The following is an 11,770-nucleotide window of genomic DNA, read 5'->3' on the forward strand; positions in this document are numbered from 1 at the left end:
TACACGTATTAGGAAAAATATACGGCAACTCGAATATGACATGAGATAAGATGGTATCAAAATTAAAAATAATAGCCAATAGTATACTTGGTGAGTCAAAGATGCGTCTATTACAAAGTAAAGAATCTTAGTAGTAGAATGAGAAAGTATATGAGAAAATAAAAAAAAACGAACAATCTGTAAAGAATTATATTATAAGATATCGGAAAATTAAATTAATAAGGTTATCTGAGAAATAGCCTTATAGAATTTTTTCAGAATTTTTAGAAATTTTTTAAAAATTTTTCGGAGTTTGTACGATAAATTGTAAGGGATAAATTAACATATTCGAATAAAACGTGTTTGAGGAAATATTTTATTTATAAATACATTTCCTTTTCTTTTTCTTTTCCCCCCATTGTCGATCCCGAACCATTTCATCCCCAACCCCTCCCCTCGCGATCCCGACCTCCTTCTTCTTCCCCTTCCTATTCTCTCGCGGACGAGTCGAAGCCGACGGACCTTCGGCGATCGTCGACGTCGCCTGAGGAGGAAGCCGCCTGAGCTCAGATCCGTCGACGCTTTTCTTCTCCCGGCTGCAGCGTCGCGTCTCCTCTAGCCGACTGCCGACGCCACTGGATCGATCCAGATCCATCGATCGCCGGCGTGAGGATGCCTTAGGGCTTCGAGGGTAAGCAACCGAAACCCTTCTTCCCGACTTCCCTCTTGATTCATTGCCGGATCCTTGTTGATTCACGGAATTCGTTAGATTAGGGCTTTGTTCTGGTTAATCCTTCTTGCTTGGATTGAGGGAAGCGTCGGATCTATCCAGCGACGGCGGTGTGGGTGAGGTAACAGCCCTTGTCTTCACTGTTTTTGTTAGATCCTCTTCTCTGTTCACCGATCCTCCTCTGTTCTTGATCCTCCTTTTCTTTGCGGTTAATTTAGGTCACGGATTGGTTTCGGTTGAAGATGATGAGGTGTTCTTGAGCTGTCGGACAGAGGCTAGAAGGATTGTTGCTGGATCAGTGATTTTCTTGCTTGATCCCAATCTTGATCCGAACAGCATACTGGAATCCAGCAGAGAGGTTACGTTGCTGTGGTGTTCTTGATCCATCTCACCTTCTGGCAGCAACAACCACCTTGCTTCGGCAATCTTTTTGGCTGTGAGGTAGAGGTATAGTGTTCTGTGGATTTCAAATTGTGTGCTGTGGGTTACTCTTTGATCCAGCAGCTCACCTTGGTTTCGGTAGTACCTCCATCCAGCAGCATTTTATTTCAACAGCGAGATTGAGGTAAGGTGTAAAGAATTAGTTGTTTATGTGTAGTTGGATTTAGGTATAGATTTCTATCTAATGGATTGATTGGGGTTAAGGTAACTAACCCTAATTAACTATTAGATTTAATTTAGGTAGGTTAATAGTTATGTTGATTAGGGGTTTACCCTAATTTAGTTTTAGGGATTTTATTTAGCTATTCATATGAATTTAGCTAAATAAAATATATACATATTGTTTGACGCAGGACTGATTCGAGACGGGCGTCTCGACTTTGAATTGCTTGATATTACCTTCTATTTGAGGCGAGTACCCTTTGACTTATCTCTTGATAGTGTCTTATGATATGTGTAGTATATATATAATTACTAGTGATTGGTAGATTTATTAGTTCCCTGGTTTTAGCTATTTGATACCTATTATATGTTTTTACTGTTAACTGCTATACATTAGACTTATATACTCTTATTTATTGTTATGTGTACTTATGCTCTTAGAGGTGATGATATGTAGTGCTTCTGTATACTGGATTAGTTGCTAGACATATTGGATATGTGATCTTGGATTCATGTTGCTTATATCATTGTTATATATGCGTTTATCTTTCTGGCACATATATATGGATGAGGATATGTTCAGGTATGACATACTGTAACATCATGCACCATCCCGCATGATTGCATGCTGGGCAATTGATGACTCCATTATTGTTGAGCTCATCGGCCGGCTACATGGGCCTGCACACAACGTGTCCACTGCATGGGTAGCGGCACAACACCCAGGGTGTGTATGACAGTTGCTCTGTAGGGCTCCGCTGATCCGCTCATGGGTAGTGTGACTGCAGCGTGGTAGCAGGCAGAGATCCCTCCCTGTCATCGCGTACCGGGAGATGAGAGCATTGCGCTCTCTCACTATGTTTGAGGTAGGAGGATAGGTGTACTCCGACAGCATCCCATCCACTCGGTCACTCATCAGGAGCAGTGATGGCAGAGTGCATGGTTGTCATAGCCTTACCCACTCGATCTCACCATCGCGTGTGAGATGGCTGACTGGCTTCAGGGGTGACCATGTCATATTGCATCATATGCACAGATTGCATTTATTGTGATTGTTGCATATTGGATGATGCATTTTGGTGGCTGCATATGATTGACATGCATACAGGATACATACTTAGCTCTAACTATCTTTATCTGTGTATGTTCACAGTTACTGCTCAGAGGACATGCAGGTGAGTACAGTTTATTTCAGTATGCATTTCTTATTATTCTTACAGTAGACTGTATTATATGTCTATGGTTGATTACTACAGTTTACTCAGTTATGTATACTGTTATATTGATTAGGAGACTGTACTATAGGTTATTATTGGTAGTTATATGTTATTGTACATATCTATTGGTTATCTGCTGAGTTCTTTGGACTCACACCGTTACATTACTACTTTTCAGGTTGAGGCCGTCGGGAGATTTCAGTCGCTAGCCCCCCCTTGTCGCGATGATTCTCCATTGTCTACTTTTATTTCCGTTCTATGTCGTTTTATACTTATGATGTGAGATTCTTGTATTGTGGACTTTATGATGAACTTTTGGGTTTGCTACTTTTGTTTTCTCCGCTGCGGATGCTTTCATTACTTTGCGGATTTAATTTCTTCGTAGTAGTGTAGGATTTACATAGATCTGTGATGATTCCTTTATCGTCTTTTCTTTTAGTAATTTTTATTGACAGGCAGAGGCTGAATATTAAACTGCATTGATTGATTATATAAATTGCGTGGTTTGTCTATTATTTGTATTGTATTGTATTGTATTGTTCCGGTCGTGTGGGCCGAGGTATGAATATATGTATCTTAGGATTCATATTATCATCTGTACAGGGGAGATGTTGCCGAAATTTAATCGGCAAGGACTACCTGTGGCATGACAATATTTTTGGTATCAGAGCTCAGTTTTTACGAGTTTTGCGAGTTTATCTGGATATTCTTGAATTGTACGGATTTTCGTCGATTTTACTATTCGGAATTCCGAGGTATTTGACGAGGTTCTATTTGGGGACTAAGCGGCGATAGGACATCTCCAGACGGCAAATAGGTAAATTAGGTAATTTTATAGTTTTCATACATGTAGTGATATCTGGGTAACATTTTGTTTACAGATATGACACATACACGTATTCCGGTACCGAGACGTGGACGCCCACGTAAGAGGGCGATAGATTCTCCGGAGACAGAGTATTCATAGAGGTCTGCTAGAGTCGAGCCTGTCCGTCAGGGGCAGACTCCTCAGGACATTGTGGGCACATCTGCTTATCAGACCCCGATAGTTCCGGCTCGAAGAAAATCCACCACCGTCCACAAATCTATGCCGCCAGTCGATGACGACGATTGGGAAGAAAAGATTATTCCCCAGAGTTGGCAGAGAGAACGTGGAGGAGGCGATCGAGACAGGGATTGATTTGAGGAAGGGTAACGGGATAAACCAAGGAACGATATATAAAAACCCGATTCATCTCCCGGTTCAATGTAATCTCTTCGAAGACGGGGAAAAGAACAAATAGGTCATCTGAGTGTTAAATCAATCGGGACCGTTGCACTATCAAGGATAGCTCCTTGACGCCCGGTACGGTACAGTGGCAAAATGTTAAATGGATTTAGAGTATCACGATTGAAAATTGGAGCAAGACATTTTAAATTTTCGTGGAGATCGGTTCCTGAGTGGTTTACCTTCAGGATTAGTCGAATTGATAAGGATTTGATATTTAGGTTAACAAAAACATGGATAGCACCTTGACACGATCTGATTCGAGTCTTAGATTATCTCTCATGGGCAGTGAATAGACTCAATGGACCACGCCTTGTGACTCGCGATAATCGGAAAACGATGCCAGTTGGCTTTCCATTTTTGTAAATCGTTATTGGTCGTTCACATGGCGAAGGCGAGGAGAGCAATCCCTAGCCGACGCAATTTTATTGCTTTCCGCTCACTTATCCCACTTCCTCAGTCGCCGTTGCTCCACTCCTGCTCGTCTCCTTCGAGTCTTATCAATCGTACCTATTGAGGGAGGTAAATATAGATACATAATTGAAAGTATATAGCAGAAATGTTAACCCTAGACCGTGACACTCCGAGAATCAAATCCTGGATCTTTCGGCCACAAGACCATCCGCCTCCAACTGTGCTATGCCCCGGGGACAAGTTTTACCCATACTAGCTATTAAAGAGTGTGCTTATCTATGTTAGTGGCCATGGCTGAGAGCTCTGGGCCTTTTCGTAAGCATCCGATTAACCTTATCTGTTTCAGACCTACCCTCAATTATACCATTTGTTGTGACCCAATGAGGGATAATCAACGAGGTTAATTGGGTTTACCATTTGTTGTGACCCAATAATATTCACATATCTCTACAATAATATGATATTAACTATTTTAGATCTAAGCTTTCATAATTTTACTCTTGTACTGTATTTAAAAAATCTCATGCCAATAAAAATATCATACATCCTTATAAACTTGTAAGCTTTTTATAGCACGAGAAGATATAACTTCTCGTGCGCCGGAATCCTTGGGTTCACCTTCCCCAAGGGTTATAGTGTTGATCGGGGCGACGAGTGGGACACGGGGACAAGTGATATTGGGGACAGGAGATTTAAAGTTCTTTATGGCTGTGATTCCTGACTTGGCCACGACCTCATGCCGGCTACAACTCCTGGGTAGATCTAAATTCGTGATGACTTGAGGTAATACATTGACTGACTCATGGCCTAGGAGTGACCTCATGTCAGTTTCATGGCTAAAACCGAAGCACGTACGAGGCTGCAATCCACGTTCGGATCGCGGGACTAGAACATTAGACAATCATCCAAGTATTTCAATGCAAAAACGAGGTCCATTGAGTCTATTCACTGCCCATGAGAGATAATCTAAGACTCTAATCAGATCGTGTCAAGGTGCTATCCATGTTTTTATTAACATAAATATCAAATCCTTACCAATTCGATTAATCCTGAAGGTAAACCACTCAGGAACCGATCTCCACGAAAATTTAAAATTTGTCTTGCTCCAATTTTCAATCGTGATACTCTAAATCCATCTAACGTTTTGCCACTGTACCGTACCGGGCGTCAAGGAGTTATTCTTGATAGTGCAACGGTCCCGATTGATTTAACACTCAGATGACCTATTTGTTCTTTTCCCCGTCTTCTAAGAGATTACATTGAACCGGGAGATGAACCGGGTTTCTATATATCGTTCCTTGATTTATCCCTTAACCCTTCCTCGAATCGATCCCTGTCTCGATTGCCTCCTCCATGTTCTCTCTTCCAGCTCCGGCGAGAATCTTTTCTTCCCGATCGTCGTCATCGACTGACGGCATAGATTTATGGACGGTGGTGGATTTTCTTCGAGGCGGATCTCCTTCCTCCTCCGTCGAAATCTTCTGCCACAAGGTCCATTGCGGCTTCTTCCTTTTGTTCGATTAGCTAGATCCTTCTTTGTCTGTGCCGTACTTGAGTAAAGGTCCTGGTTACAATTCTACCTGCGTGTTACATCATGTGAAATCTTCTGAATTTAAATTATTGAATTTTATTTTGTGTTTTTGTGATTCAAGGAAGTAATATTTTCTTATGCTGTCAGATTTTTGATATTATCACTTAAGCATTGTTGGTTGATGAGTGTTAGCAATTAACCCTGGTTGTTTGGAGGAACTAATGCTTAGCAATCAACCCTGGTTGTTTGAAGGGTATTAGCCCAAAACAAGCATTGAGAGTGAATGCTTCATTGGAAGATTATAAAGGGAAAGAAAACATTTAGGATTATATGTGCTTGATATTATTGCTTAAAAACATTAACCAAAACTGTAGCTATGACATGATGAATTCTTTAAATAAAAAGATTAAAATATAATAAGATTTAATAGTATAAATGCAATGTAATTATTAAGGATTCACTTCTTCTTTACTATTGACTTTGAGCCTAAGTTAGCTGTTGACAGGGTAGAAACGCAGATAATAGTTGATAATTTTACACTTGGATAGGACACGCAAGGACTTTACTTACTACTGGGATTGTTTTTGGCAACACTTGTAAGCATTGACTTTCGGTATTATGACGTTGTGTTAGTTTTTCTTCCTTTTTTCTTTTCAATTGAACTATTGTATTTTTTTTACCACTTAACGTTCGTGAATTAGCTTACAATAGATTGTGTTGTCTTGTTTCGTTGAATCATCTTAATTGAATTACAGGCTATTGGGATTTAGGAGCATGTACCAATGGGATGGAACATTGTCTCCAAGTGAGTTTGATATTTCTGTTGCTGATCTTTGTGAGAGATGGAGAGAAGTTGACGCTTCTCTTCCTCATGGGTTTGGCTACCTGATCGTGCACTAGGTGCTTTGTCATGCGATGTGGTGATACAGCATGCTATTTGTTTTCCTCTTTTTGTTGTCCCATTAATTGATCTATTTCATGAAGGTGGCTTTATCTTAGCTATCCATTACAGGCAGCAGGATACCTAGCAATCGAAAATATTTATCATCAAAATGCAAGTGAGGTTAGTGTGGCTGCTAACTACTCTTGCATTAGTAGAAACTTCTAGCATCTAATTTCTTCCGTCTCTTCTCTTCTTCAGGAAGGAAGTTGCGAGGAAAGCATATCCAGGGACGAAGAGCCTTTTGATGAGGCTACCTTGGTAAACTTTACCTAATAAACCTCTTTTTTAATGCATTGGTCATTAGGATAATTAGGTATTAAAATATTCTAAGCTTTAAATTAAAAGCACATTATACCCATAGCAGTGGCATGTGCCTTACTGATCTATTTGAAAAGTTGTCTAGCTGAACAAATATTGATTTGCATATACCCAATCTGATTCCACTCAATATTGGTGGAAAAAACATCATTTGTATGCAATAAAGCTCAAATCTTATATATATATATAATCAGTTTTTTATTTATGTTTTATAAATGTGTGTATAAAGGGCAGTTCGGTGCACGAAGTTCTGCTAATGTAGAGTAACGGGGAAAGATTTATTGTACGCAGTTTTACCCTGTTTTGTAAGAGACTGCTTCTAAGACTCAAACTCATGACCTCTAGGTCACGTGGGAGTAACTTTACCGTTACACCAAGGCTCCCCTTTAAGAAGATTTATAAATGTGTGTGTATATATATAACATTTTTTTTTTTAAATCCCTCTTTCCTTTCCACCAAAGAAACTGTCACTCTTTCCATCCTTGGTTAGGAGGGAGATTATAATTTCCTTCCCTCCAAGGGTATACGAACTGCGTAATATTTCTTTTCTTTTAGTAAGACTTTTTCTTATTCTCTCTTTCCTTCCCACTTATCTATTTGGGTCTTATGCTTGGTTTACTTGGGTGAAAGATAGGAGATACTGAAAGACTAAACAAGATTACATATGGAACTCCATACATACACTTTTTTACAACTTTCCCTCCCCTTCCCCTCTTCTCTTGTATCTTTCCATCCAAGTAAATCCACCCTTCATATTACTACTATGCTTATGCACTACAGGTAATATATATATATATATATATATATATATATATATATGCCTTAACTGATTATATCCAACTCTTTTATTTTAGGTTTCAAGTAACAAAAATGACATGCATATCTATGATTACCACATACTCTACAGCTTCACTTTCAGGGTTCCTGTTCTTTATTTCCGTGGATATCAATCTGGTATGTCAATTACAGGAGATTTTGTCCATGAAGTTGCATTTGCCTTCCACTAAGCCAAGAATGATCTTTATGCAGATGGTTGTCCTTTGAAGTTAGTTGACATCGAGAAAGACCTGCCTGCTTACTCTCTCAAACTACTTAGGGAATCAAAATGGGCATTCATCACCCAGGAGGTAATTCATACATCCTTTTCCCCCTTCGTTTTCATTATATTACATATCGCCGATATGCCTAAACCAAGTTCAACTCTGGAGACATCAGGATCATCCTTACCTCCATCGACCATGGTATACTTTACATCCCTGTGGTACAGGTGATTGGATGAAGTTTTTGCTTTGCAGTGATGCTCCAAATAAGATCCCTGCTCTTCATGGCTATTTATCTGCGTGGCTATCAGTCATAGGTCAGGTTGTTGGGTTGAGAATTCCTATTGGGTTATTTAAATCAGTGTAGATGGTCGATGGCTATGACTGACAAAAACTTTGTAATTTCACAAAAGCTTATTAATGCTAAATTTTCACATCTCCCTCGTAATGGATTTGTACTTTTTCATGATATTATGGTATTGCATGGGTAAGTTGTCAATTGGGTTAGGCTGTTGGAGTTGTTAATTGGGTTAGGTCGCACCTGTGGCCTGCCTCATCCCAATTGAAGGAAGCTGATAGGAGGTGGAGCCTAGCTCTTCTCAATTGAAGGAAGCTGATAGGAGTTAATGACTGCTCTACAGTAAGACCTAAACACTTATTTAACTGAAAAGCATCTATTTGAAGTACAAAGAATTAGTCTTAGACTGAAGTTGTCAAAATTGAGATTCTATCTAAGATGTGAAAAGGTTATTGTAGTGTAGATAAATAAAATTATTTATTTTGTACTCGTGTGCTTCTAAACCATGTTATGCAGATGCTTATAGATGTCAAACTCTGGGCTTTTGTTTTTCACGAGATGCACCCAAGCCATTCTACAAGCATCATCTATGAATGTAATAAAAAATTGATTTCCAATCAATGACTTCACCTCAAATAGCCACAAACATTTGAATGTATTAATAGTCTATCTTCTGCTCCTTTCTTTCCGTATCAATTCCAAAGGATATTCTATATTCACTTCTTTTTGAGCAAACAATAATCATAATATTCGACTTTTTTTTTTTATCATTGGTGAGTTTACTTCAGGACTGACTAAATCATGCATTCTAAATCTGTCTCTTTTCTAGGACTGGATCTACCATTCCACAAGTCAGATGATTCATCCTTCACTACAGAAAGCTATGCAGAACTAACTTTTGTACGTGTTTTATAGTGTGTAATAGCTTTCTGATTGCTACTATTAGTTGAGTTATTCAGTTTACCACTAAAGTATTCTGAAAGTTTTCTTTGTTGAAAGTGTGTTCTGTTGGGACAAATTTTCTTGGTCAAGTTTGATCAGTTTGACTAAGCTTGAGTTGAGATAAGTTTGAGTTGAGATTTGAGTTTTGATGTTTGACAATATATGGAGATTGCTAGGGCAATCATCCAGTTGTGGAGATGGTCAAAAGGTTGACCAGGTTGATGAGAATACAAATCAAGTATGTTAGGGATAACAGGAGACTTTACTGGGTAAGTCCTAACTGGAGGTTAGGCGTCGGTAAGTCCTAACTGGAGGTTAGGCGTCTGTAAGTCCTAATTGGAGGTTAGGCGTCTGGAAGTCCTAACTGGAGGTTAGGCAGTGGTGAAGTCCTAACTGGAGTTTAGGTAGTGGTGGAAGTCCTAACTGGATGTTAGGCAAAGGAGAAAGTCCTGGTGAGGAGCCAGGGAATTGGAAAGTCCAAGTGTGACCTTGGCAAAGGAGAAGGTCCTGGTAAGGAGCCAGACAATTGGAAAGTCCAAGTATGATCTTGGCACAGGTTGTAAGTCCAAGCATGTGGTCTTGACAAGGTAAGTCCCAGTGTGACTTGGCAAGTAGAACTCGATAACTAGGATGAGGCCGAAGGAAGCTCTTTAAGGCAAGGCGTGAAGGGTGGCGAGATATCCGAGGGACGCAAGACTGATGGAGGAGGTTAGAAGGCTACTTCGAGGTTAGTCGAGTGTGGTGGTATAATCCGACAATTAGGATGAGGCCGAAGGAAGCTCCTGAAGGTAAGGCGTGAAGGATGAGAGATATTCGAGGGATGCAAGGTTGATGGAGGAGGCTAGAAGGCTAGTTCGAGGTTCGTCGGGTGTGGCAAAATACTAGGTATAGAGACCTAACAGGTCACGGTTGACCGGGAGTTGGGTTGGAGGCTTTGAACTTCAGTTTGGGTCAAGTTCAGGCTGGTCAATCGATCGGGTGATCGATTGAACCAGGGTCCAATCGATCAGTCGATCGATTGGAGTGTGCTGCGATTGTGGGAAGGCTCAATCGATCGGTCGATCGATTGGGATGTAAAATTGCGAGCACAGAAGCTTTCCCAATCGATCGGGCGATCGGGAGCTGCCAATCGATCGGTCGATCGATTGGGCAGCAGGAGTTCTCGCGCAGACGCGAGAACACAGAATGGAGTTGAATCGATCGGGCGATCGATTCAGGCAGTCCCAATCGATCGGTCGATCGATTGGGAAGTGACCGTTGCACAGGAAACGAGCGATGGACGGCTGCGATGGAGCGGTGTTGACGTGGCAATCGATTGGGGATGAATTGGATCGATTATGAGCACTGCTTAAAGCCTTGGTGGAGCGTTTTCTTCGTAGATGTGCGTGATCTTTTCCTGCGAGCTCACAGCGATTTTTCAGCGATCTTCTCCGAGCTTCTCCGCCAGTTCTTAAAGGCTCTTGGGGTGCATCCCCAAGCTTCAAGAGGCAACAACAATCAACAAGTAAACAAGAAGAAGTGTGTATTTTAGTTATATTTTTGTATCTTCTTCTTGTGTGAGTGTTGTAGTGTTGTGTGTGCTTGTACGAGGCTTCTCCGCCTCCGGTTGCGACCGAGAATGAGTTGTTTACTAGTGGAGAGTGCTCGAGTGTGTGGATCCTTAGAGGGAGGGATTAAGTGTTTCCTGTCGTGTCTCCTTCCTTGCGGTAGCCTCGACGTTGTCCGTGTCGTCCACCCCAGCGGCCGCGTCGATGAGATCGCGGCCGCGGTCACTGCCAATGCGGGTTGTTTTCGTGACTTAATTTGTAACCTCCACGCCACATGAGAGTAACTTTCTATTTTGATCCATATTAATACATATAATATACTGAAATTAATGCACACATGATTTTGGGTACGATACGTTTTTTTTAAAAGATATATTGTTTTCACTCCACCTAAACTCTAAATTATAAAATTTTTAAAATTTATTAGATCTTAAATTATGAAGTGAAACACACTTAGGTATTATTTCCACTACATATTTGATCCGGTGATAAGGGGGGATCCGACCGATAGAGGAGTCAACAACACGCGGAGGATAAAATCAACGTGGTCAATATCTTGGTGTCGGCCGAGCAGTCGACGTATCTACCCAAGCGTCAGTGCAACAGCTCAGCTAGGGGCTGGGTTTTCGACGCTCAAGAGGCCGAGCGAGGGCCCCGCTCGGCCAGACTCTTCCTGGCCGAGCATAGCCCCCGCCTGGCTCGGGTACCATATCAGCAGGGCAAAAGGTCAGCCGAGCGGATCTCCCACTCGGCCCGTAGCAGACAAAAGGAGTAGCTGACGATATTCTCCTCGAGACAAGTGCCGTCGGTAAGCAGCATGGTCGGCGGCTGGATCAGACAGAGAATCGTATGGTGGAAGCTTCCACTGTCATGTCAGAGATATGTTCGAACGATTGAGGTATGACTTTAGGCACGTTTTTCTGACACGTCCATTCTGAGGT

The 11,770-nt window shown here is 41.1% G+C and overlaps 1 protein-coding gene across 12 annotated transcripts; it reads left to right on the top strand.

Moving 5' to 3' along the window:
• Positions 1–397: 397 nt before the first annotated feature.
• LOC122001820 (ubiquitin-like-conjugating enzyme ATG10) lies at positions 398–8,490 on the top strand. 12 transcript variants are annotated; one of them, XM_042556770.1, is made up of 10 exons: positions 398–670; positions 749–830; positions 928–1,274; positions 1,504–1,561; positions 6,497–6,546; positions 6,726–6,804; positions 6,883–6,942; positions 7,857–7,956; positions 8,032–8,129; positions 8,218–8,490. In XM_042556770.1, exons 5-10 carry the CDS (start codon positions 6,524–6,526, stop codon positions 8,407–8,409), a joined length of 552 nt encoding a protein of 183 aa, XP_042412704.1. In that variant the 5' UTR covers positions 398–670; positions 749–830; positions 928–1,274; positions 1,504–1,561; positions 6,497–6,523; the 3' UTR covers positions 8,410–8,490. The 12 variants fall into 12 exon arrangements, 10 of the variants coding, with proteins under 10 accessions (XP_042412704.1, XP_042412708.1, XP_042412705.1 ...); XM_042556774.1 differs by having other exon boundaries at positions 6,754–6,804; XM_042556771.1 differs by having other exon boundaries at positions 754–830.
• The last annotated feature ends 3,280 nt before the right edge of the window (positions 8,491–11,770 follow it).

Source organism: Zingiber officinale, chromosome 7A (genome assembly GCF_018446385.1).
Source record: "Zingiber officinale cultivar Zhangliang chromosome 7A, Zo_v1.1, whole genome shotgun sequence".
In the NCBI taxonomy this organism is placed as follows: Eukaryota; Viridiplantae; Streptophyta; class Magnoliopsida; order Zingiberales; family Zingiberaceae; genus Zingiber; species Zingiber officinale.

Coding starts and splice junctions, on each gene's coding strand:
- LOC122001820 (XM_042556769.1), top strand. CDS start 5,635: ATGGACGGTGGTGGATTTTCTTCGAGGCGGATCTCCTTCCTCCTCCGT. Junction 5,702..6,496: donor TCGAAATCTTCTGCCACAAG/GTCCATTGCGGC, acceptor ATTGAATTACAG/GCTATTGGGATTTAGGAGCA. Junction 6,547..6,753: donor GGATGGAACATTGTCTCCAA/GTGAGTTTGATA, acceptor TATCCATTACAG/GCAGCAGGATACCTAGCAAT.